This window comes from Cynocephalus volans, chromosome 2 (genome assembly GCF_027409185.1).
Source record: "Cynocephalus volans isolate mCynVol1 chromosome 2, mCynVol1.pri, whole genome shotgun sequence".
Classification (NCBI taxonomy): domain Eukaryota; kingdom Metazoa; phylum Chordata; class Mammalia; order Dermoptera; family Cynocephalidae; genus Cynocephalus; species Cynocephalus volans.
In genome coordinates, this window is record NC_084461.1 from 116,562,222 (window position 1) to 116,589,253 (window position 27,032).

General features: G+C 40.6%; 1 protein-coding gene across 2 annotated transcripts in view; it reads left to right on the forward strand.

Moving 5' to 3' along the window:
- LOC134369968 (solute carrier family 22 member 4) overlaps positions 1-25,173 on the forward strand; it is a 57,353-nt gene extending 32,180 nt beyond the window's left edge. The window contains exons 5-10 of one of the 2 annotated variants that reach the window (XM_063086840.1): positions 3,252-3,378; positions 6,865-6,965; positions 9,605-9,819; positions 10,754-10,936; positions 22,390-22,525; positions 25,098-25,173. In XM_063086840.1, coding sequence (XP_062942910.1) covers positions 3,252-3,378; positions 6,865-6,965; positions 9,605-9,819; positions 10,754-10,936; positions 22,390-22,525; positions 25,098-25,173 — 838 coding nt within the window. The remainder of the gene's footprint in view (positions 1-3,251; positions 3,379-6,864; positions 6,966-9,604; positions 9,820-10,753; positions 10,937-22,389; positions 22,526-25,097) is intronic. The other variant, XM_063086841.1, reaches the window with a different exon arrangement.
- The last annotated feature ends 1,859 nt before the right edge of the window (positions 25,174-27,032 follow it).

Below are 27,032 nucleotides of genomic sequence, written 5' to 3' on the forward strand. Positions count from 1 at the left end.
TTTACTGAACAGCTTGATTTCTACCTGTTTACACATAATAAAAATTTCTTTTATCATATTTGGAGCTTATAGTTTAGACTAGACCTCATGGTTGCCCTGTCTTTTGAATACATCCTGCCTGGCAAGTTGTCTAGAAGATTCTTTACCTTGCTGCAGCTGTTGGGCAGCTATAGAAGTTTACAAATAGCCCATCTTGGCCTTGTCTGACCAGATGGCTCAGACTGGACCACTCCAAGCTACTGTCCTCACATGACCTCTGAGACTGCTATGATTTACCTGTGTATATTCTTTGCATGGAGGGAGCACTTTTTGTTTTACTTTCCTGGAATTTGAAAGATAGTTTATTAAAGGTTAGATATTATTCTGATTTGGAAGTTTCCTCTGGAACCCAGTCTGAGCATCAGGAAAGCCAGTACAAGGGTCAGTAAATAAGGGTAGGCCATTATCTACACAGCTCTGCCTCTAAGAAAAGCACCCCGAGGGGCTGGCTCATGGCTCACTTGGGAGAGTGTGGTGCCGATAACACCAAGGCCATGGGTGCGGATCCCTATGTAGGGATGGCCGGTTAGCTCACTTGGGGGAGCGTGGTGTTAACAACACCAAGTTAAGGGTTAAGATCCCCTTACCAGTCATCTTTTAAAAAAAAAAAAAAAAAAAAAGGAAAGCACTCCTGGTTTACAAGAGCAGAGCAATTTTCTGAATGAGAGTAGTAATCATCATCATATTCATCATTGCCATCATCACACCCTCTGTCCCTCTCTCCACAGCCACTTTGCTAACTGAATTTATTGGAAAAGATGTTGGTGACCAGAGGTTCTCTCAAGACACAAGACAAGATTATTTGAACGATGTTTTCTGTCTCTTCAGATGAATGATCTTAATAATCTGTCTTCCTTGGCTGTAATTGTCATTTTGGTCTAAAAGACCAGTACTTTAAAACTATGTTATAATCAAACAAAAAGAAAAAAATGAAGAAAAAAGACAAAAAAGAAAAGAAAATATGTTATAATCAACCTTATTACCATATGATTCTATCAGAGAAAGAGAGAGAGAAATAGCAACAGAAGGGCTCTTAGGGATTGGATCTTTGCCTCAGGACCCCATATCCCAGCAAGGAACAACTCCAGTTCGTCAGCCCCACAGAGTTTCCTGCAGAGAAAGTACATCCCACAGGAGCTGCCTCACTCTGCCCTAAGGAAAGTTCTTTTTTCTGTTGCCCATGGGCTGGTCCGTGAGTGCTCCTGGCTGTGGGCACACTGTACCAGGGGCAGGACTGCCCCAGACAGAGGGCAGTCCGGGGCCAACACTAATAAGCTGAGTGCTCGCACTGAAAGTTTAACAGTCTGATCATTTTCTTAGAAAAACAAAATAGCTCTCTTCTGAACATCTCATCCTTGAGGGTGAAGCTTCCTGAAGCAATGCTCCTCAGTCCAGTGGGCTGGGATGATGGGGGAATGCTTAGAGCTGCCACTTGCCCTGCCACCAGCTCAGTATGTGACAATACCCCACCCCTGTCTCATCTGAATTAGACAATTCTCCAGCAATACCCTGCCCTGTTTAATCTGAATTAAATCCACACAGAGACTACAGTGTACAATCGCATTTGGCACTCCACTAACTTTTGAAATGACCGGCTAGACTTGAGAGTCTGTGCACACAAAAAATCAAGGCAATTCAAAAATAGAGATCCTAGTGGCCCTGGGTACATTAGTTTGGAAATGGGAAGGGAACCTATACAGAGTCATTGAGGGTGGTTTGGGGATTTTTTTATGTCCTAAGTTCTCTTTAAAATGCTTGGAAGTAAGTGGCCCCAGGTGTGAAGGGAGTATGTGTATAGTGGGTGGGGAAGGAGACCAGAGATACAAGATGAGGAAAGCTTCACAATTTCTAGCTGACTAAACATTAGGAATCCGAGGCCAGTGATGGCCCTCAGAGGCTATATAAAGAAAGGAAGGATATTTCTAAGCATAACCGGGTGGGGAAAGATACTGCTAAGAAGTAGAGGCATCCATGAAGTGTACAGTGGCTGGGTAGTAACACCTCTAGTTCTGCACTAATAACAGTAGCCACCAGCCACATGTGGCTATTTAAACTTAAGTTAATTAAAAGTAAATAGAATTAAATTTTCATTTCTTCAGGTATACTAGTCACAGTAGATCAATAACCACATGTGGTTAGTGGCTACTATACTGGACAGCAGAAATTAAGAACATTTTGGAAGTTCCTATTGGACAGCACAGCTCTAATTACTGAAGATCAGTGACAGTTCATCATTACAGTTCCTATAAGGACCAACTAACGGCATATTCCAAAATGCAAACTGGGCTCATTTTTCAACCCATGTGCTAGTTACTGGGGAAGGGAGCTGGTGGTTGGTTATTTGTTTTGCTCTAAGCTAATTCCTAGTGTGGCTTTCAGGCCTATTAATTGTAGAAGGGCTCTGTATCTACTATTTGTAATTTATTTTCTAGGATAACTAAGTACTGACAAATAGCTAAGGAAAACAACAGCTGGCAGGAGAATGGCTAAGAGATTCTGAGAAATAAAAATTAGGAAAGAAGAGAAGTCCTATATTTGCAACTGTATTTGAGCATCAGTTGTAAATGTGTATACACTATGTAATTGTTAAAAATTAAGTCTTTAGACATTAAAAAAGAAAAAAGACAACATCGGGGCTCATCTCCCCAAAACTGGTTTGGGGATCTCACCTGGGAATCTGTTGAAAGCCACAGGGACAACCCACAGGAAAGTGTCAGTGCCCTCACCTTCTCCTCTGACTATGAGAAAGTCTCGAGGAGCACAGGTTCCCTGGCCATCCTTTATCCAAAAAACTTGTGAACATCACCAGCTGGGGACGGACATGCCGAAAGACAGTCTCTTCTCTTGGGAGACTTACAGCCAAGTGACTGTATTTCTTTTATGAGCCATATTGGCTGTTAAGTTTTGGATGATCTTCTCCAGCTGCCCTGGCTTAAACACCCCTACAGTTAATGTCACTCCTTATGGTCTGGTCCTGGTCTCAAGCACAACTGATGATCAGTCTTGCAATTTGATCAGAAGTTTGAAACTTGAGGATGTCTTTATTTATTCCTATAATTCAATGAGAATCTTTTGAGGACTCCCTCCCAATTGTCTTTAAAAAAGAAAAACTAGATTTTTAGAAAATTAAAATTCTGTTGGGGCAGCTGATAGTTAATAGTATCAAACCCTGCTGTTGTAAAAAATTATAAACAATTAAAAATGAATTCTAGGTTTATTCCTGAATCTCCCCGGTGGCTGATATCCCAGAGAAGATTCAGAGAGGCTGAAGATATCATCCAAAAAGCTGCAAAAATGAACAACATAGCTGTACCAGCAGTGATATTTGATCCTGTAGAAGTAAGCATTTTCAGATATTTCCTCTTGAGATCAGCTATACATTTCTTGATTTTATGGAATTTAATTTAATTCAATATTTGTTAAGTGCCCTCTATGTACCAGGCACTGTACTAGGCCTTAGATTAAGTTCTGAGATAAAATCCACCTTGAAGGGCTAAGAATTAAGAATTAATTAATATATGTATGTAAACTGCTTAATGAATACTGTTAATTAAACATTAGTTCCTCCATTTTGCAAGTTTATTTCCAACTTTTTATTGGTATTGCTCCAAACCATTGATGCAGCTGTTTACCAGTAATTTTCAAATGTCCAGATTAAGTGGAAAAAATGTGTTTGAGAGCTAGTCCACCCTGGGTTCCCCACTATACCGTGAATCTTAACCAAAGCCTGCTGTGGAAGCTGCACATGTCTTTAGTCTTGTAATATGCCGTGTCTGGAACCTTCAAGCCTAAGAGCACAGGCTCAAGGATTCACCTCCAAGCAGGTGGCCACGAGGAAAAGCTGACATTCTATGGAAGCAGCCACACATCCTGACAGTTAGTGAGGACGTGCAGTGTTCCATGCCCTGTGCCGGCTCCTGGAGGAAACAAGAAAAATAACACACAGCCCCTATGCTAAAGGAGCATAGAAATAACTAAAGAGGGCAAGAGAATTAGGTGAAAAGGTAAATGATGGCATAAGGGAGGAAATGCTAAGTACCCAAGGAGTGGACACACTGTGTGGCATCAGTATAGAGAAAGAGAGCAGGGTGGCCCAGGGGCGGAAGAGGCAGGTTCCAGCCAGGGAGGACAGTAGGATTCACATAGATGAATGGAGAGGATACAGCAGGGCTAGAAGGGTAGGGGACTGCTCAGGACACCTGAAGAAGGCTATGGTGGCTGCAGCAGCAGAATGCATGCCCTGTGCTAAAGTCTGGCCTACTGGCTACCCCAGAGAGCAGAACCCTGTGGAGAACAGTGGGCATGCTGTTGCTCCACCTGAGGGCTTCCTGCATCCCAGGCCTTCACGAAGGACCTTTTCCAGAAGAAGATACCCTGGCAATGGCTGGAGGCTTAGTTAAAGTGGTCATGAACCCAAGCTCTCAGAGGGCTACCAGGACAAAGCATCCTTAATCCTTTGCCCTTTGAATCGAGAAATCCATTCCCAGTCTTAGTCAATTTAACTGGATGCAAAAATAACATTGGGAATGTCTAACATTTCTGCCTTTCAGGGTCGTGCTGGGTGCTCATTGGTATTTTTCAGATATGTGGCTTGATTCCTACCTTTGAGAAATTTACAGTCTAGCTGCAGAGATCAGACCTACACAGATGAAAGCAATCATAAAATAGATAAGAGATATATATTGATGGACAATAAATTCCAGTGTCAAAACACATGCATTTGATAACACCTTGTTTCTTCCTGCCATGGTGCCCATCTAGCCTGAACTGGATAAGCCCGTTGAGGGAAAGGGAGCATATGCTTTCCTGAGGTCAGGTCATCTCCCCTGCTCACCTCCCAGGTAGGTTCCTCTTTAGGAGGATCTGCAGAGTCCTGTGCCAGCAGATGCAGCCTGTTCAGAATGATAATGAAGAGCCTACCAGATGCCAGGCACTGTGTTCAGCTCATTTAATGCTCATGCTAGCCATAGCTAGTAGATACTACTATTAGCCCCATTTTTCAGGAGAAGAAACTGAGGTACAGAGAAGTTAGGTAACTTGACCAGGATCACACAGCTATTAAGCTGGGATTTGCAACCTAGATCTCTCTGGTGCCAAAGTGCATGCTCTTAACAATGATGCTTTTTTACCTCATGTTAGAGGCAGTGGCATGAACTTGGACAGGAAAAAATATAGAATAGTATCATCTTGGAAAGCAGTCTTGAGCTTCCCCGGCTTCAGAAGAAGCACCCTCAACCTGCTTGTGGTACCTGATCCAAAGACATTTTGGTGGCTCCACCCAGGCCAGGGACAACCACTGGATACAAGAATATTCTTGTCCTGAGGTTTCTAAACCTAGCTGCTCATCACAATTACCCAATGAGCTTTAAAAAGACAGATTCCCAGGCCTCTGGGTCCTGTGAATGAGTCAGAGTAAGCAGGTCCAGGGTGGAACCAAGCAATCTGTATTTTAACAACAGCCCTGTGGCAGTGTAAGCCAGTGTTAGCACAGTGCTGGTCCACAGGTCCTGTCTGTATATAGCACCCCCCGACACCCGGAACCCTCCAAGAAGTCTTCTAGTTCTCACTAGTGTACACAATGGCTTTGCTTTGTTGTAATAACAGTGTTATACTGCTAGGGGCATGTTCTGGAACTGTATACTCCAAATAGTGCAAGAGAGAAAAGGCAATATGGCTGTGAGCTGTGAGTAGTGTTTATTCCTGGAAAGAAGGATGCTTACATTTGGGAGCACCTGCTACAAAAGCAAGCCTGGCACTCATGTCTTCAAAATAGAAACTCCTTCCTCAGTCTGTTACTGCCAATATACCATAGGTCATAAGTCCTCAGACTTTATTCCTAAGATATTCCCCACCTCAGAGCCTTATAACTTTATTTTAGCTTCAAATCTAACAGCTTGTTTATCTAGATTCATAACTCGTAGCAAAATAACATCAACAAATTGAAAGTAAAGGAGTGAAGCCCATTGATAGCACTAAGAAATTACCATTAACCACCGATGGCTAGCATCTTTTCCTCAACAGTGCAGTAATAATAATATTAATACTTAAAATTTATTGGGCATTTACCATGGTTCCTGTGCTAAGCTTAATGTATATGATCTCATCTAATTGTCTCACTGTGCAATTAATATACCCATTTTACAGAGAGGTAAACTGAGGCTCGGAGAAGATAAATAGTAACTTGCCCAAGGTTCCCCTGTTAACCAGTCTGTTCTGATGCTAAGACAACAAGAAAAGTATAAAAAGTAGGCATGAGCTCAAGGCAGTTTGGGGCTACGTGGCCCTACCCACTCAGTAGGCCCTACGGATCACAGATCAGTGTGATAAAAGTCCATCCACAGTGATGACCATGAGTTAAGGAAAGGCTATGTTTGTAGTCAGTCTTTGTATAAAGAGAAAATGGAGCTGGTATTATATATTTGAAAGTCTTCTAAAATGGGCTACAAACATTTTATTTTATTTATTTAGTTTTTGGCAGCTGGCCGGTATAGGGTTCCAAACCCTTGACCTTGGTGTTATAACACCGTCCTCTAACCAGCTGAGCTAACCGGCCAGCCCACAAACATTTTAAGGTGTTAGAATAAGCATCATATAAGACGGGTCTTCAAAAAGTTCATGGAAAGATTCATATTATCTTTTAATTCTATTTCCACATAGTTTTCGAAGTTCCCTCATATGTGGATGTCCTTATTCTCCCCCAGTTTCCAGACATCTAAGCATATTCAAGGTGAAGTGAGAGTTGCATGCATAAGTTTTTCTCACACATCATGGCCAAAGATACTTCTTCACTACCTCTTAAGCTCATGGTTATTTGCATTATTTTAGCTACAGGAGCTAAACAGCCTGAAGCAGCAGAAAGTTTTCATTCTGGACCTGTTCAGGACTCGGAATATTGCCACAATAACCATTATGTCTTTGCTCCTATGGTAAGTAATAGGTGATCTGGAAATGCAGACATATAGCACATAAGTATGTAACTTATTTTCTTTAATTCAGGGAACATCATGGCAAGGACTTGGTTTTCCTGAGGCAACATAAAAATTATAGATTTCTAAGTTATTTGGAAATGCCTTGATTCAGTCCATGAGACTGGGGGCTGGCTGGTTAGCTCATTTGGTTAGAGCAGGGTGCTGATAACAGCAAGGTCCAGGGTTTGATCCCTGTACCAGCCAGCCACCAAAAAATAATAATTTTAAAAAATAAAAATGGTACTGGATACAGAAAACAGTCACAGGAAACAATATTTCAGTCTTCAATACTAAGGCAATAATCAGCTACAATGTATATCGACAAAATAAATTTAAAAAAAATAAAGAAAGAAAATTGGGAGACAAAAAAAAATAAAAATAAAAATAAATAAATAAATAAATAAATAAATAAATAAAATTTTTTTTCTTAAAAAAAAAAAAAAAAATACTAAGGCCCAAAGGGAAAAGGTTCCCACCTCTGCTAAGGTTATGGGATTAAGTCTAATGACGTCCCGTACCTGAGGCAGAAATGCTAATTAAGTTCCTGGTTTTTGAAGCTGAACTGGCAATTGACAGTGAACTTAGAAAACCTGGATCCCCACTGCCTGGACTGGAGTCTTCACAAGCTTTTCACACTTGCCAACAGCAAACTAACAAATGGTTTTAAGGCACAGAAATAATAAACTGGCTTTGTAGACTAGATTTAATAATGTATCTGCCAGGAAATGAGAAATAAAAAAGGAATCCATCTTCCCCACGATGGCAGCACAAATAAAAGCTGATCATCAGAACTGGTAGATTCAGACTGCAGCTAGTGTATTTTTAGGTCCATCCCGTTTTGCAATTAGAAAAAAATCAATGACAGAGCTTATGCCTCTGAATTAAGCAAATGTGTTTTAGGCACATTACCTTCCTCACTGTGAACAGCCTTAGTTCCTAGGTGTCAGGATATATTGCTGATGCAAATGTATCTCAAGCAGTGGCACTATTGAGCCTATAACAAACTAGTCACTAGCTCTGTTTAAGGTCTTCTTATTGGTAAATGTGAAAATCACTAAGATCCCTAGAGCAAGGAAGTTTAATTTTTTGTTTTGTTTTGGATTAGTCCTTGTGCTACCCAACTTGGTCTAATGTTGCACTCTCTTTGTCACCTGTATTCCCCTGGGTGATGGAGATGCAAAGGATTACTCAAAGCCCATTTCTTTTGAGAAGTGAGAAACCCAGAAGGTGTTAATTTCCAGGAACCCTCAAGAGAGAGGCATTCCTCCTCAGGAAATTAACAGGAGACTGGGGTTCTTTCTCAGTATTTATTTTCCAGGCCAGAAAGTTACAGAAAAGGAAGATAGGTGGAGTTATGGCTAAGTATAGTTTAACAACAGAGGTTGGTAACATCAGTGAAATAACAAAGTGACATTCCATAATGCAATTTGCAAAAGGTTAAGTTGATCCACCAACAAAAGCTTGTTCTTAGCAAATACTGTCTTTTCCTACAGCAGTTTCCTCAGTATGTTTACATAACAATAAAGTAACTTTGGTTAACCTGCTCCAAGGGCATCTGTCCTTGAGCCAGCAATTTTGCTGTGTTACAATTCTTTATCTACAACAGAGACTTTAGCCTGAGGAAAGTTTCCTGTCTTTTGCAAGCTTAACGTTTCTATATGTAATTTTTAAAAGTTAGGTTATACCTGAAAGTACAGGGCTTTGGAAACTAGGCCCTGTGAAATACATTTGCTTTATAAATGTTAATATACTCCACAGTCTAATATGTATAAAAAGATCCAACAGTGTTCCTGAAAACATTTTTCAGATATCCTCTGCTTTTCAGTAATGTTAATATTAAGCAAATTTTAGGCTGGCTCATTAGCTCAGTTGGTTAGAGTGCAGAGTTAGTAACACCAAGGTCAAGGGTTTGGATCCCCATACTGCCCAGCTGCCAAAAAATATAAAGAAGCAAATTTCTATAGAGGGGAGTCTGTCTGCACAGAGGTTTTTTCCTACAGAAAAGCTTCTATGTGGAAGTTAACTGTAATGACTGGATATGCAGCCTGTACTCTGTGATACTTTGAAGCATTATGGGACTTTCACTCTTTTCCCTAAAGTGAATACAAAATCAAAATTTACTGTGAGTGGATCCCACAGTATTACCTAAGCATCTTTTTTTTTTTTTAAGAATGAAATCTGAACTTTATGTTCACTGATGTGACTGACATTTTTTCTTCAAATAATAGTTCTAAGGGAATAAGGATGTACAAACTATTCAGGAAATATTGAAATTTGAAATCATCTAGCTGAGAATAGGTATTGTTGAATACTGGCATATCAAGACTGTCTAACAGAACTTACTGCAAGGAAATGTTTTATAGCCGTGTTGTCTAATATAGTAGCCACTAACCACAAGTGGTTCCTGAGCACTTGAAGTGTGGCTAGTGTGACTGAGGAACTGAATTTGTGATTTTATTTACTTTCGATTTATTTAAATTTAAATAGCTACATTTGGTTAGTGGCTACTTACAGACAGCAAGATCTAGACAATTTCTTGACCATCATGAAATTTTAGAGTGATTCAGGCCATCTGTTTGTCTTCTTTTATCTTTCAGGATGCTAACTTCAGTGGGTTACTTTGCTCTGTCTCTTGACACTCCTAATTTACATGGAGATGCCTACCTGAACTGTTTCCTCTCTGCCTTGATTGAAGTTCCAGCTTACATTGCAGCCTGGCTGCTACTTCGAACCCTGCCCAGGCGTTACATCATAGCTGGGGTACTGTGTCTGGGAGGAGGTGTGCTTCTCTTAATTCAATTGGTACCTACAGGTAAGAAGCTAAACTTACCACAAAAGATTCACACATTGATTAGGCCACGTATGAGTAACAGATCTACGTTTATTCAGCCTTTACATCATAAACCATTCATAAGTTAATTGTAAGTTTCCTGGGTTCAAAACAGTTCATCTCAAACAGAAGAGTCAGCCTTGGAGAATCAGAAATCACCAACTAAAGAAGAGTAGCTCTCCCAATTATCCCCTTGATAGAAAGATTCACCTAAACTCTCAAACCTCTTTCTTTGAATTGCAATCATGATTCCTGATTTCTTGGCATTTTCAAACCTTTTCTCTGATGTGTATATTCAACCGTTAGTGTTGGTAGGACCTGCCAGTTTCAATATAAATTCAGTGATTTTATGACCTGAATCTTTAACTAATTAAATAGCACACAAAGGAACATATGCTTCCCTTTTCCCCTTGTGTCTTTTTCATATTATTAAAATGTTAAGTCAACAAATTATTGATACATAGAAATATACATAGACATATATATTTCTTAGTAATGAGAAACAGGATAGAAAAGACTGGCTCTTCTCTTTGAAGATTAAACTTAACTATATTAACATACTAATAACTTACCAGGAAGCTGCTGTAAATAAAAGACAAGTGGACAAAGGTCACTGAATGCATTAATGATCTAAAACAACGGTAGAGCAAAGTAGAAAGCCACCCTCACTCTCCATTTCTGTGCATGTCCAATTATTAGGACATTTGAAGAGAGGTTTATTTGGACAATATCATTGTTAATAAAAACATTCTCATTGAAGCAAAAAGGACTATAAAAGCAACTGAGCTAGGAAAGTATCACTTCTAAAAGCACCTCTAAAGAATAAATAAATAAATAAATAAATAAATAAATAAATAAATAAATAAATAAATAAATAAAATAAAGCACCTCTGTTTACACTCGGTCTCTTTTCCAGATTATTACTTCTTGTCCATTGGTCTGGTGATGTTGGGAAAATTTGGGATCACCTCTGCTTTCTCCATGCTGTATGTCTTCACTGCAGAGCTCTACCCGACCCCAGTCAGGAACATGGCAGTGGGGGTCACATCCATGGCTTCCAGGGTGGGCAGCATCATTGCTCCCTACTTCGTTTACCTTGGTGAGCTACATCGTGTCAGTTTGTTCTTTCTTTAAATTAGTCTTAAATACAAAAGTAATAGATTTTCATTACGAAAAATTCAAAGAGCATAGAAAATGCTAGAAAAAGTACAAATTCACATCTTCTCTCCTAAGCTCCCCGAAATAGCCAATATTAACAGTTTGGTGAACCGCCCTTCAGATATTTTGTTTTGCACAGTATATATACAAGGGTACTTCAAAAAGTGCATGGAAAATTAGAAATAAAAGACAGTATGATTCTTGCCATTACATTTTTGTTTGTTTTTTAGTGGCTGGCTGGTATGGGGATCCAAACCCTTCACTTTAGTGCTATAACACCATGCTCTAACCAACCAAGCTAACCGGCCAGCCCCCCATTAACTTTTAAGTACCCTTGTGTGTGTATATATATATATATACACACATATATATAATACATATGTATACATATATATATTTATATATAGTAGAATATCCTTCCACATGGGTATTATATTGTTCGTCTACGTTCTTTTTTTTTTTTTTAACTTTTATTTTGTTGATATACATTGTGGTTGATTATTGTTGCCCCTTACCAAAACCTCCCTCCCTCCTCCTTCTCCTCCCTCCCTCCCAACAATGTCCTTTCTGTTTGCTTGTCGTATCAACTTCAAGTAATTGTGGTTGTTATATCTTCTCCCCCCCCCGGTTTTTTTTTTTTTTTTTTGTGTGTGTGTGTGTGTGTGTGAATTTATATATTAATTTTTAGCTCCCACCAATAAGTGAGAACATGTGGTATTTCTCTTTCTGTGCCTGACTCGTTTCACTTAATATAATTCTGTCAAGGTCCATCCATGTTGTTGCAAATGGCAGTATTTCATTCGTTTTTATAGCTGAGTAGTATTCCATTGTGTAGATGTACCACATTTTCCGTATCCACTCATCCGATGATGGACATTTGGGCTGGTTCCAACTCTTGGATATTGTAAAGAGTGCTGTGATGAATATTGGAGAACAGGTATAACTTCGATTTGATGATTTCCATTCCTCTGGGTATATTCCCAGCAGTGGGATAGCTGGGTCGTATGGTAGATCTATCAGCAATTGTTTGAGGAACCTCCATACCATTTTCTATAGAGGCTGCACCATTTTGCAGTCCCACCAACAATGTATGAGAGTTCCTTTTTCTCCCCAACCTCGCCAGCATTTATCGTTCAGAGTCTTTTGGATTTCAGCCATCCTAACTGGGGTGAGATGGTATCTCAGTGTGGTTTTGATTTGCATTTCCCTGATGCTGAGTGATGTTGAGCATTTTTTCATGTGTCTGTTGGCCATTTGTATATCTTCCTTAGAGAAATGCCTACTTAGCTCTTTTGCCCATTTTTTAATTGGGTTGCTTGTTTTTTTCTTGTAAAGTTGTTTGAGTTCCTTATATATTCTGGATATTAATCCTTTGTCAGATGTATATTTTGCAAATATTTTCTCCCACTCTGTTGGTTGTCTTTTAACTCTGTTAATTGTTTCTTTTGCTGTGCAGAAGCTTTTTAGTTTGATATAATCCCATTTGTTTATTTTTCCTTTGGTTGCCCGTGCTTTTGGGGTCGTATTCATGAAGTCTGTGCCCAGTCCTATTTCCTGAAGTGTTTCTCCTATGTTTTCTTTAAGAAGTTTTATTGTTTCAGGGTGTATATTTAAATCCTTAGTCCATTTTGAGTTGATTTTAGTATATGATGAGAGGTATGGGTCTAGTTTCATTCTCCTGCATATGGATATCCAGTTATCCCAGCACCATTTGCTGAAGAGGCAGTCCCTTCCCCAGTGAATAGGCTTGGTGCCTTTGTCAAAGATCAGATGGCAGTAAGTGTGTGGGTTGATTTCTGGATTCTCTATTCTATTCCATTGGTCAGTGTGTCTGTTTTTATGCCAGTACCATACTGTTTTGGTTATTATAGCTTTGTAGTATAGCTTAAAGTCGGGTAGTGTTATGCCTCCAGCTTTATTTTTTTTGCTCAGCATTGCTTTGGCTACACGTGGTCTTTTATTATTCCATATAAATGTCTGGATAGTTCTTTCCATTTCTGAGAAAAATGTCTTTGGAATTTTGATGGGGATTGCATTGAATTTGTATATCACTTTGGGTAGTATGGACATTTTCACTATGTTGATTCTTCCAATCCAAGAGCATGGGATATCTTTCCATCTTCTTGTATCCTCTCTAATTTCTCTCAGCAGTGGTTTGTAGTTCTCATTATAGAGATTTTTCACCTCCTTGGTTAACTCAATTCCTAAGTATTTTATTTTTTTGGTGGCTATTGTAAATGGGCAGGCTTTCTTGATTTCTCGTTCTGCATGTTCACTATTGGAGAAAAGAAATGCTACTGATTTTTGTGTGTTGATTTTGTATCCTGCTACTGTGCTGAAATCATTTATCACCTCCAAGAGTTTTTTTGTAGAGGCTTTAGGCTGTTCGATATATAGGATCATGTCATCTGCAAACAGGGACAGTTTGACTTCATCTTTTCCAATATGGATGCCCTTTATTTCCTTCTCTTCTCTGATTGCTCTGGCTAGTACTTCCAACACTGTGTTGATTAGGAGTGGTGAGAGCAGGCATCCTTGTCTAGTTCCTCTTCTTAAAGAAAAAGCTTTCAGCTTTTCCCCATTCAGGATGATATTGGCAGTGGGTTTGTCATATATGTCTTTAATTATGTTGAGATACTTTCCCTCTATACCTAACTTATAGAGGGTCTTTGTCATGAATGAGTGCTGAATTTTATCAAATGCTTTTTCAGCATCTGTAAAGATGATCATATGGTCCTTGTCTTTGACTTTATTAATATGGTGTATCACATTTATTGATTTGCGTATGTTGAACCAACCTTGCATCCCTGGGATGAATCCCACTTGATCGTGGTGAATAATTTTACGTATGTGTTGCTGTATTCTGTTTGCTAGTATTTTAGTGAGGATTTTTGCATCTATATTCATCAAGGATATCGGCCTGTAGTTTTCTTTTTTGGTTATATCTTTACCTGGTTTTGGTATCAGGATGATGTTTGCTTCATAGAATGAGTTTGGGAGATTTGTGTCCGTTTCAATCTTTTGGAATAGTTTGTAAAGAATCGGTGTCAATTCCTCTTTGAATGTTTGGTAAAATTCTGCTGTGAATCCATCTGGTCCTGGGCTTTTCTTTGTTGGGAGCCTTCTGATAACAGCTTCAATCTCCTTTATTGTTATTGGTCTGTTCAAGTTTTCTACGTCTTCATGGTTCAGTTTTGGGAGCTTGTGTGTGTCCAGAAATTTATCCATTTCCTCCAGATTTTCAAATTTGTTGGCGTATAGTTGTTTATAGTAGTCTCGAATGATTCCTTGTATTTCAGATGAATCAGTTGTAATATCGCCTTTTTCATTTCTAATCTTTGTTATTTGAGTCTTCTCTCTTCTTTTTTTTTGTTAGCCATGCTAATTGTTTGTCAATTTTATTTATCTTTTCAAAAAACCAACTTTTTGATTCATTGATCTTTTGTATTGTTTTTTGGGTTTCAATTTCATTCAGTTCTGCTCTGATCTTAATGATTTCTTTCCGTCTGCTAACTTTAGGTTTGGATTGTTCTTGTTTTTCTAGTTCTTTAAGGTGAAGTGTTAGGTTGTTCACTTGCCATCTTTCCATTCTTCTGAGGTGAGCATTTAATGCAATAAATTTCCCCCTTAATACTGCTTTTGCAGTACCCCACAGGTTTTGGTATGATGCATCATTATTTTCATTAGTTTCAATAAATTTTTTGATTTCCTGCTGGATTTTTTCTTGGACCCATATGTCATTAAGTAGAATGCTGTTTAATTTCCATATGTTTCTATAGTTTCCAGAGTTTTGTTTGTTATTAACTTCTAGTTTTAATCCATTGTGGTCTGAGAAAATACATGGGATAATTCCAATTTTTTTTAATTTATTGAGACTTGATTTGTGACCTAATATGTGATCTATCCTGGAGAATGATCCATGTGCTGATGAGAAGAATGAATATTCTGAGGTTGTTGGATGGAATGTTCTGTAGATATCTGCCAATTCCAATTGGTCTAGAGTATTGTTTAGATCTACTGATTCTTTGCCTAGATGATCTGTCTAGTATTGACAGTGGGGTGTTCAGGTCCCCTGCTATTATGGTATTAGTGTCTATTTCCTTCTTTAGGTCTAATAGAGTTTGTTTTTATAAATCTGGCTGCTCCAACATTGGGTGAGTACATATTTATGATTGTTATGTCTTCTTGATGGATCAGTCCTTTTATCATTAAGTAGTGTCCCTCATTGTCTCTTTTTATGGTTTTTAGTTTAAAGTCTATTTTGTCAGATATAAGAATAGCTACTCCAGCTCGTTTTTATTTTCTGTTTGCACGGTAAATCTTTTTCCATCTTTTCACTCTTAGTCTATGTGAATCTTTATGGGCGAGGTGGGTCTCTTGTAGACAGCATATAGTTGGGTCCTCCTTTTTGATCCAGTCAGCCAGTCTGTGTCTTTTGATTGGGGAATTTAAGCCTTTTACATTAAGGGTTGTTATTGAAAGGTGTTGATTTATTCCTAGCATTTTATTGGTTGTTTGGTTGTCTTAGCTGTCATTTGTTCCTTGCTTTCTGATTTACTGTTTGGTTTCTGTGTTTGTTGGTTCTTTAGGTTCTAGATAGCATTTTTGTTTGTTTGTTTTCTCTTCACGAATGTCATTTTTAATATACTAGTGGGTTTTGATTTTTCTTGGGTTTTTATGGCAGTGGTAGTTATTTTTCAGGAACCAAACCCAGTACTCCCTTGAGGATTTCTTGTAAGGGTGGTCGTGTGGTAGTGAACTCCTGCAGTTTTTGTTTGTCTGAGAAATAAACTATTTGCCCTTCGTTTTGGAAGGATAATCTTGCAGGGTAGAGTATTCTTGGCTGGCAATCTTTGTCTTTTAGTATTTTGAAAATATCATCCCATTCCTTTCTAGCTTTTAGGGTTTGTGATGAAAAGTCTGATGTTAACCTGATTGGGGCTCTCTTATAGGTGATTTGACGTTTCTCTCGTGCAGCTTTTAAGATTCTCTCTTTGTCTCTGAGTTTTGCCAGTTTGACTATACCATGTCTTGGAGAGGGCCTTTTTGGGTTGAATACGTTTGGAGATCGTTGAGCTTCCTGGATCTGAAGATCTGTGATTTTTCCTATACCTGGGAAGTTTTCTGCCGCTATTTTGTTGAATATGTTTTCAATGCAGTCTCCGTTTTCCTCCCCTTCTGGGATACCCATGACTCGGATATTTGAGCGCTTAAGGTTGTCTGATATCTCTCTCAGATTTTCTTCAATGTCTTTGATTCTTTTTTCTTTTTTTGTGTGTGTGCTTGTGTTATTTCAAACAGCCCATCTTCAAGTTCAGAGGTTCTCTCTTCAACTTCGACAAGCCTGCTGGTTAAACTCTCCGTTGTGTTTTTTATTTCACTGAATAACTTCTTCAGTTCAGCAAGTTCTGCTACATTTTTTTTCAGGGCATTGATTTCCTTGTACCTTTCCTCTTTCAGGTCCTGTATACTTTTCCTCATTTCATCATGATGTCTAGCTGAGTTTTCTTGTATCTCATTCAGTTTCCTTAGAATTATCACTCAAAATTCCTTGTCAGTCATTTCAAGGGCTTCTTGTTCTATAGGATCTAGAGTTTGAGACTTATTAACTTTTGGTGGTGTACTTTCTTGATTTTTTGTATTTCTGTTATCTTTTTTTTGATGTTTATTCATTGAGGCAGGGGGTTTCACAGTCCACCGGTTTGAGACTATTGACTAAGATGTTGCTGTGGTTGCCAATTTGGTATGGCTACCTCCGTGACTGCTCTGTTGGCCTCTAGTGCCTTGTGTGTGTGGTTGCCTCTGGTCTTGGGCCTCTCCGGGGAGCCACCTCTCTGGTCAGCTTGGACTCTGCTGGGCTGCTGGATCACGGGGCGGTACCGCAGGGTGTGTGGTCTCTGCTGAGCTTCCACTTCCTGTGCAGGACTTCTCCCTGTTCCATGCGCTCTGGCCCGGGCTGTTGGATCATGCAGTGGCGACCCCACAGGGTGTGTGGTTTCTGTCGAGTCTCCGCCTCCCTAGCCAGACGTCTCCCCACTCTGTGCACACTGGGCTGGGCTGGGACGTGTCTTCTGCAGCCCTCATCTATCAGCTGGGCCTTCAAGACCCTGCTCAGCACCACCTTGCCCAGGAAGTCTACCAGGTTTCTGCTAGGCGCAGATGACTGGTCTCTCTGGGTGCCTTTGTAGCACTGTGTAGATCTTTCTCGGGACTTATCACCTTCCTCCTGGTATCGCGGTTATTTGTGTACTTGTCTTATCTCCCACACCAGAGCGTGAGCTCCTCGGGGGAGGAGCCCGCAGCACACGGTTAACCTTTGAATCCCCCCAGCGCGGACCGAGTCCGGTGCCCGCCCGCAGTCAGCTCTCTGGCAGGTTCAAGTGATCTCGGGAACTCTCCAACCACACTATTCCTAACCAGAAATCGGTTAGGCGTTTTTCCGAACTGGTGGCCACAGAGATGGTATCTGCCTCCCAGTAACAGGAAGTTTACCAGGGGCGGAGCCCAGGGTGCGGTGGAGTGACAGTCGGCCCAGCTCGTACTTCCTTGCCCTCCCGACGCTGGCTGGGGACGCCCCACGCCACCAGCCCCACCAGAGAACTACGGAGGGAGTGGGAGGGGAGGCCGGCCTGCAGGCCCGGGGAAGCCCATCACCGGGGCAAGCAAGTGGGAAGGCTCAGTGAGGAGCCTAGCCAGGCAAGGAGGACAGGCTTGGTCGAGCCGGGCAGGAGCCGCCACCACCTGAGAAAATGGAGGCAGCCCCGGGGCCAGTGGGTGGCCCGGTGGGGCAGGCATAAGCCAGGCGGGCGTCTGCCCCCCGAGCAGGGCCGGGCCGGGGGTCACTCACAGGGCTGTGCCGGGTCAGGCGGCTCCCTCTCTGCCTCTGCGTTGTCACCGTCCCCGTTCTCAGCCGCCACCGCCTCGGGCTGCTCACTCGGTCCCACGGCGCGGCTCGGGTGCTCTCAGGAATCTTCTTTTATGCCGGCCTGAAACCTTGAATCATGAATAGGGCAGCTGGCTGCCTTCAGCGTGGCCCCGGCCTCCGGGATCCTGGCAGCGTCAGCAGCCGACCCAGCGCCGTGTTCCCTGTCTAGAGACTCGCTTTTGCAGCTAAGAAACAGTTCTTTTCCTGCTCCATACTTCAAAGCTGTTGCCTGTAAATGAGGCAGCCTCTCCTGCCAAGGGCAAAGTGGCATCAGCCCCCACGACCAGCCACCAGCGGCGGTACTCCCTTAAGAGACGGCAAGAGGAAGGTCCACGAGTTTCCTGGCTGCTTAAGGCCCAGTGGCCGCCTTTTCCACCTCAGCTACTCCGCGCCAACCACCACAGTCACCGCCATCTTAGGATCCTTAAGGACATTTCTCTACGTTCTTTTTAATAAGTACATAGTCTTCTGATATATGTATATACATAATGTATTTAACCAGGCTCCAATGGATGAACATTTAGGCCATTTCCGGGTTTTTGTTATTACAAATAACATTACAACAAACATTCTCCTATACCCCTGCACCCTTCCTGCATTTATTTGCATATATTTGGATTCATAGATTCACAGAAGTAAAATTGCTGGAACAAAGAATGCGTTTTAAAAATTTCATGGATATTGCCAGAACAAACCAATTGGTATCATTTACAATCCAACTATCAATAGATGAAAGTTGTTATTTCCCCATATCCTCACCAACAATTGGGATTATCCAATTTTTAAATCATTGGTAATCTGTTATGTGAAAAATGTATACCATTGTTGCTTTCATTTCTATTTCTTTAATTATGAATTAGATTGAGCATCTTTTTCATGCATTTATTAGCCATTCTATTTATTTTTCAGTGAGTTGACTGCTCATGTCTTTTGCCCGTTCTTCTAATGGTTTATTCATCTTTTTCTGTTTTATTTGTATGAACTTTTTACAACAGAAGGAAATTAGCCCTGTGTATGTGTATTGTAAATATTTTTCCTAGTTTATCACTTGAATTTTGACTTTATGATAATTTTTACAATGCAGAAAATTCTAGTTTTTATATAATCAAATGTATCAATCTGGAATACAACCACAGAGTGGCTTCAGTCGGATGTTCAGTGAGATGTAGGATCTGGCACTCCAAGCTTAGTCCTCATTAAGGACTGTACTGGTGAGAGTTGTAGACACACCTTGTTATTCTTTCTACTGGTTCAAACATACACACCCTGGGCTTGCCAGTTAGCTCAGCTGGTTAGGGTGTGGTGCTCATAACACCAAGGTCCAGGGTGCCATCCCTACACCAGCCAGCTGCCAAAACACACACATACATCCCTAGAGACGTGTGTATTCTCAGAAAAGGTATGCTCTAAATCCTTACAGAGAAAGAAAACATTTTCCTAACTTAAATATACTCTGCACAACTGCCCTAAAGCACACCTGAGATAGCATATCATACATAGTGAAGTCATTTCCCCTCCGTTCTTCCCTATACTTTCAAATCATACTCGGATGGCACAGTGGTGGGCCACTGTTACATAAGAAAGGAGTCCAAGACAGAGCTTTCTACTCCAAAGTAGCTACACCTATTAGCCTCAGAGAAGCTTCAAGATCAATGCTTTTCTTATGTTTTGAGTCAAATAAAATACATGGGTATGTTGTTTCTCTATAATCTCTGTATGCAGAATGGAAGCAAGATGAGGATCTGTTATTCTCCTGTCTAAATAATGCCACATAAAGAGATGGAGTGGTTCTTCCACTTATGCATGAAACCAAGACATGTAAATGCTGGAAAAAGAAACCAAATCCAGATACAGTGCTTTCACAGAATGTGTCTAATCAGATTGAACATATTGCTTAGATTTTATTTCTTTTAAGAGTCTCATGGCTCTGTGGACCTCAGTTTCGACTGCAGCCTACTGGTTTGGACAAAAGCAGAGGTTATACCAGACTTGTAATAGCCAGAACCTATCCCTGAAACATCCTGATCAAGCTCTTTCTCCTGATGTCCTCCCATCCCCCGTCTCTAATTACCTCCACTTTAACGGGAACTTTGGTAGGCAAAGACTATTATCAAAGAACATCTGTCACACATGATTAAGTAGCAGCTTAAAGGATACCAGTCGACAAGAAAGAATGAAAAACCTTATGATAATGCAAAATCAAGTAGGTAAATGATTATTGAAATGCAGAGCCAAGCTTCCAGTCAAGATGGAGGAATAGAAGGCCCCCCGTGTCACTTTCTCCCACAAATCAACCAATTTACAACTAATAAAAAGGAACTACAGCCAAGCTGGGGCCGCCAGAGCTCAGAGGAAGAGGAAGAAGTGACCTAAAGAGTTCATGAAAGCAGGAGAAGCCATGATGAGAGAAAGAAAGGATCACTCAGATCATTTTGAGCCCTGGCCACATCCAGGCTGGAGCTGGTGAGTGCATGGAGCAGGAGCTGGCAAAAGCCATTGCTGTGCCCTTCCTGTGAAGTTGCGTGCAGGTGGCAGGGGAGAAGAGGGCCAGCAAGACCACTAACAGGGTTCCCATGGACCCACATAGAAGCAAGGAGCCACAACAACTGAAAAAGGGAGCCACTCAGAGGTCGGTGAGTCATTGCAAGAGACCGCCACAAAGCCTGTCCCATGGGAAGTGTTTGAAGTGCAGATGGTGGGGGAAAAACTGTGGCACAGCATGGACCTGGACCGCTGATCTGCCCTCCAATCAGCACAGAACCACTCAGTGGAGACTGGTCAGGAATACAGAACTGCAGGGGTGCAGTTTGCTGAAAAGGCTCAGGCCCAGACCAGAGTTTCCACACAATCCAGGTGTACCAGACCTCACAAGACTTGTAAGTACATACAAGGTCAATCATTAAAACCTGAGCTGCACAAAAAGCATTCCCTAGGGAATCAGTAGCAAAGCAACAATTTAGCTCAACTACAGGGCTCAAGTGCTGGTCCCCCCAGGAAGTTCCTCCATTTTAGAAGTAAGCAAAGGACAATACATTAGTTCCAGTGCAGCATTTAAGTGGTAGGAACAGCAAATGATACAACACAGAACTGAAAGAAAAAACAAAATACCCACAGATCAGAGACAAAGTTTGATATTAACTAGTAAAGGTCTAACAGCACCAAAGAACACATATAAAACCTAGAAGAACTGGAAGCCCCCTGGGCTCCCAAGCCAGGGAGAGGGGAGGGCCGAAGGCTTTAGCCATGCTCCCCCAACATCTGCAACCAGCCCAGCACTGACCACTAAGCCACGGCAGGAAGCGCCCCAATCTCCCAAGCCAGGGTGATGGGGGGCCGACATCCTCAGTCACATCCCATCTCACTCCCTGATATCAGCATCCAGCCCAGCAACAACTGAGCCACCACTGGAAGGACCCCTGGCTCCCCCTGCAGAATGATTGGGGTGCCACGGGTCTCGATCACGCTGCCCCTCTTCCTCCTCTTCCCACCCTATTTCCTTCCCCCTTCCCCTATCCCCCTCCCCCCCAACTGCTCTGCAACAACATCTTAGAATGAGGCATGGAGAAGGGAGAAACCAAACCCAGCTGCAACTATGTGAGCTGCCACCACCACCCCGGGGCCCAGCCAGGCGCCTGATGCATAGAGCTGGGAGAAACTGAACCCAGCCACAACCAGGTAAAGAACACACCAAAAACACGATTTCCACGTGGGTAGCCCACCATAGCCACCACAATTGCCGTGGCTGCTACAAAAGCATCTAATCTCTATAGCAACAGTCACAGCCACTGTGCAGATGGCACACCAGACTCTCAACTGCATTGACACAAGGAGAGACACCAGTGGAGACCAAAAAAACAAAACAAAAAAGAGAAGTGGTCCTCTCTCTCCATAAAGCACAGTCCAGAGTAATAGAAGAAGCATCTGATTTATGATACTAGGGGAGGACTCGATCACACCTGTCTCAGTACTGGACAGATCATCCACGCAACAAACCAACAGAGGAATGGTTAATCTATCAGATGGAGAGAACCAACCTATAGTTATTAGAGCGGGGAGGGGAGGGAAGGGGAAAGGTTGGATAAGGGACTTAAAGAATAAATATGATTTGTAACAATTAATATGCTAATAAAACATAAATTTTTTAAAAAAGAAAAAAAAAAAAAGAAATGCAGAGCCAATGGCATCTGCCAAAAAGTAACAGTAATGTTTTGCCTACTTTTTTTCTTCTGAAAATGTTCAGATTTAAAACTCCTCTGGGGCTGGCTGGGTAGCTCAGTTAGTTAGAGCACCGCATTATAACACCAAGGTCAAGGGTTCAGATCCCCTAGCCAGCCCAGCCAGCCACCAAAAAACAAACAACAACAACAAAAACTACTCTCATACTGTTTACCACCTTCACAAAATGATTCTCAAGTGTATCCAGAGAATCCCTGTAACTAATTGATGTTGTTATGTTTGGTACTTTACAGGTGCTTACAACAGACTTCTGCCCTATATAGTCATGGGCAGTCTGACTATCCTGATTGGAATCATCACCCTTTTTTTCCCTGAAAGTTTTGGAATGACTCTACCAGAGACCTTAGAGCAGATGCAGAAAGTGAAATGGTAAGTGGAACTTAACAAAATGATACCAAAATTTCTCAGGAAAAATAAACATACAAGAATAGCTAGGAAGGTTCTGAAAAAAGAAGAGTAAAAAGTGGAGACTAGTTCTATCAGATAATAAAGCACACTGTTAAGGAAATTAAAACAGGGTGGTGATGGTATAGGAATAAAAATCAGTGGAATAGGATAGAGTTCAGGATAAAACAAAAAAATATAAGAATTCAGTGTGATTAAAAATCAATGGGGAAAAGTTAGATTATTCAGTAAAAGATGTTAGAACATTCAGCTGGATATTTTGAATAAATAAAAAAGTTGAATTCTACAAAATATATCAAGATAAATTCCAGAAAGATAAAAGATTTAGGCCTATGCCTGATGCTTTATCTGTTTCAGGACAGGGTTGGGCACAGTGTGGGCTGCAGGAGGTGGGGGCTGGAAGTCTCCACTGACAGTGGCCTTATCATTCCTGCAGGGTATTTTCATTAATGACTGGCTTTACCTGCTCTTCTTCCAATATGTTGCACACCAGTTTAATTTCTGTCAGTTACCAGGCCTTGATGTCATCTAGGCCCTGAAATTGTGTTATCGAACTAACATTCATTGTCAAATCTTTACAAAATAAACATATTTTATTTCTCCTCGTCCTAAAAAAAAAAAAAAAGAAAGAAAAAAGAAAAAGAAAATGGAGCCTAAAAAATTGTAAAATCATAAACATACCAGAAGAAAACATAAATATTTTTACAATCTTAGAGAAGTTCTTTCTGAGCATAATATGAAAATCAAAGAGCCATAAAGGAAAAAATTGATATATCTGATTTTATAATGTTTTAAATTATTGGCAAGACAAAAAGAAACCATAAAGACAAAAGTCAACAAGTGAGGAGAAAATATTTGCAACACGAAATAGAGAAATAACATTAGAGAAATAACAATAGAGAAATAAGTAATATACAAAAAGTTCTGAGTAATCAGTGGGAGAAAAACAACTCAGTAGCAAAACTGGCAAATGACAAGAACAGGCAATTTATAGAAGAGGAAAGATAAGTGTCCAATACACACACACACAAAAAAAACTACTTGTCCACATTAATAAAAAAATGCAAAATACAACAATTTAATATATATTTTTTTGGCCTATGAGATTGTATAAGTGTTTTTCTTCCTGACACCAACCTAACACCTATTGGGTGTCCTAGAATTCAATTCAATTCTGACCCTAACTACCTGGAGTTAGCATCAGACTCCACAAGTTCAAGGGCTCAGTCTCACAATACTGCCCTCACTTCAGGTGCCAGTCCCAAGTATTAGGTCCTCAGGTTACCCACACTTCTGTCTAACTGGACTACAGTGTCTGAGGTTCCCACAATTCCCCTTGTCATGTTTGATAATTTGCTAAAATGAATCACAGAACTCAGGAAAACACTTTACTATTAGTGATTTATTATAAAGGATGGAGATAAACAGCCAGGTGAAGAGGTACATAGGGTAAGGTCTGAAAGCATCCTGAGTGCAGGAGCATCAGTCACCGTGGAGTGGGGATGCACTACCCTCCTGAAATACAAATGTGTTCGTCGATTCAGGAGCTCTCCAAATGCCATCATTCAGGGGTTTTTACCGAGGTGTCAGCACATTGGCACAATCAATTATTAACTCTATCTCCAGTCCCTCTCTTCTCCCCAGAGGTTGGGAGAGCGGGGCTGAAAGTTCCAGGCTTCTAATTAAGGCTTGGTCTGTCTGGTGACCAGCCCCCATTCTGAAGCTGTCTAAGTAGGGCCCTGGCAAGAGTTGCCTCATTAGAACAAAAGATGTTCTTATTGCCCCTATCACTCAGTAAATTACAAGAGTTTAGGAACTCTCTGTCAATACCCAGAGACAAAGACCAAAGATCTGTCTACGATAACACAGATTATCAAACATTTAAAAGATAGTGCTATGGTAGGAGAAGTTTAGATTCTACAGTGAAACTGCCTGGATTCAAATCCCAAATCTACTACATAAATTTGGGCAAATCATGTAATTTTCACTAAACTTTAGTATTCCCATCTGTTATATGGGAATATTTCATATGGCTATTTTGCGGAAATATAAGATCAAACATTTTCACTGCCTGGCCATGATAAAGGTTAGTCTACATGTGAATGGATTCTGATCCCTGACAGAGCACTTACAGCAAAAGTTGGGGATTTTTGATAAGTTGTTTTCTTCTAGTGACATGACTACTTCAATACAACCTTAATTGCCAAGAATTTCATTCTTACCCCTCTATCCTTTCTTCAGAGAAACTGAAAGAGTTTAAGTTCTAGCTCTACTCTCATGAGGTTCTTTTTTTTTTTCATGGCTGGCTGGTAGGGGGATCTGAACCCGTGACCTTCATCCCGTCAGCACCATGCTCTCACCAAATGAGCTAACTGGACGGCCCTATGAGGTTCTTGTTAGAGTTCACAAATAATTACTTGTTCATTGATTGGAGAAATGTTTTTCAGTGTCAGTTTGGCATTTTGAAGAGGAGAGTCTTGAATGTTATTATTTATCTTGAATATTTGATTTTCTTTAGCAGCTATTTTATTTTCAGGTTCAGATCTTGGAAAAAAACAAGAGATTCAACGGACAGAGAAGAAAATCCCAAGGTTTTAGTAACTGCATTCTGATCAAATTTCTACCCCATTTGGTGAGCTGAAAAACAGATAAGACTGAAGAAACCAAAGCCTTTACTGCTGAAATGGACCAACTATAACAATTAACCCTAAAATGTGTCTTGCTGTAGAGAAATGCTTGTCATATACTAAATTCTGGACCAGTCTTCCAGATAATCTCCTTGTTTAAAAAAAAATTTTTTTTTCTAGACAGTCCTCCTTACTAATTAATTTGATGAAATGGATTTATAAGATTTTTTAAAAATGTGTTAGCCAAGGAGTGGCAAAATCCATATAAGGATTAACACTCACTTTTAAACATACAAATACTATCCAAATAAAAAGAATGCCATTGTATTAACATAACAATTAGATGACAACAGTCTGTGTGAGTATATATGTGTATGTGTGTACATGTGAAAGTATACAGGTAAACAGCACATTTGAGATTATAGTAGTTTTTGAAATGAACTCATATACTGCTATACCCAAATGATTATATGCAGTATTCCTATCCAGAAAATGTTCTATACTCCTTTGAGAGAAATTGATGGCTGTTAGTGGAAGAAAACAAACTGTTTTTCCTCTCAACTCTTACATTCAACACAGAACACTTCTGTAACCAGATGTGGGGGGGATCCCCACACACCAAACAATTCTCCAGCCAACACCAACTGTGTGTCATATAATTCAATTCAATTCTGGGCTGGCCAGTTAGCCCATTCGATTAGAGTGTGGTGTTACGACACCAAGGTCAAGGGTTTTGTTCCCCGTGCCAGCCAGCTGCCAAAAAACAAATTCATTCATTCAATTCTAACACTGTCTTAGGTGCACAACCCCCTCCTTGGGTTCGATTAATTTGCTGGGACTGCTCGTGGAATTCAGGGAAACACTTACGTTTGCCGGTTTATTATAAAGGATACAGATAAACAGCCAGATTAAGGGGTATATAGGGCGAGGTCTAGAAGGGTCCCAACCGCAGGAGTAACTGTCCCTGTGAAGTTTGGTACACCACCCTCTCAGCACATGGATTCACCAACCTGGCGGTTCATCAAATCTTGTTGTCCAGGAGTTATAGAGCTTGATCTCCAGCCCCACCCCCTCCCGCAGGTCAGTGGGTGGGGCTGGAAATTCCAACCCTCTGATCCTACAAAAGTGATCTTTCTCTGGTGACTGGCCCCATGCTGAAGCAATCTAAGGGCCCCTCGTAAGGAACCTGATTAGCATTGACTCAGAAATTATCAAAGAAGCTCGTTATGAATAGGAAAAGATACTCCTATCACTCAGGAAATTCCAGGGGTGTTAAGAATTTTATGACAGGGAACCAAGGACAGAGACCAAATACATTTCATGTTATACCACAATGGCAGATATTAATAGTAATTTACAAGTGAAATGTAACAAGAAATCAAGTATCCTGGTTCATATGGTATATCCACCTTCAAGAAGGCAGCCAACAGCTGTTCCTAGCTACAAGTTTCAGTGGTTATGCCTCACTACCTATTTGTTGTGCTTTTTTTGAGCATGTGACTAAGCTTTCCATTTTCTAAAACTAGCTTAAGATATATTTTGCTGGTAAACAGTGTTAAATAAAAGCTATAGGAGGCCATTATTTGGGAGTTCCTGCACTAGGCCTCAACAGACCAGACTAAAAATCCACCCCTGCTAAATTCCACCTCACCAAATCTGAACCAAGTTGTGGTCTGACCTTCAGGAAATGAGGAAAGAGAGATAACAACCAATTTCCCAAACAGGCCAGTTTAAATCTTCAATAGGCATGATAATAAAGTACCCTCTGCTTTAATCCTTACACAAAGAGGATATAGTCTGAAGTAACCTGATGTTAAATAATCAGTGATTTTTCTGTTGTTCTG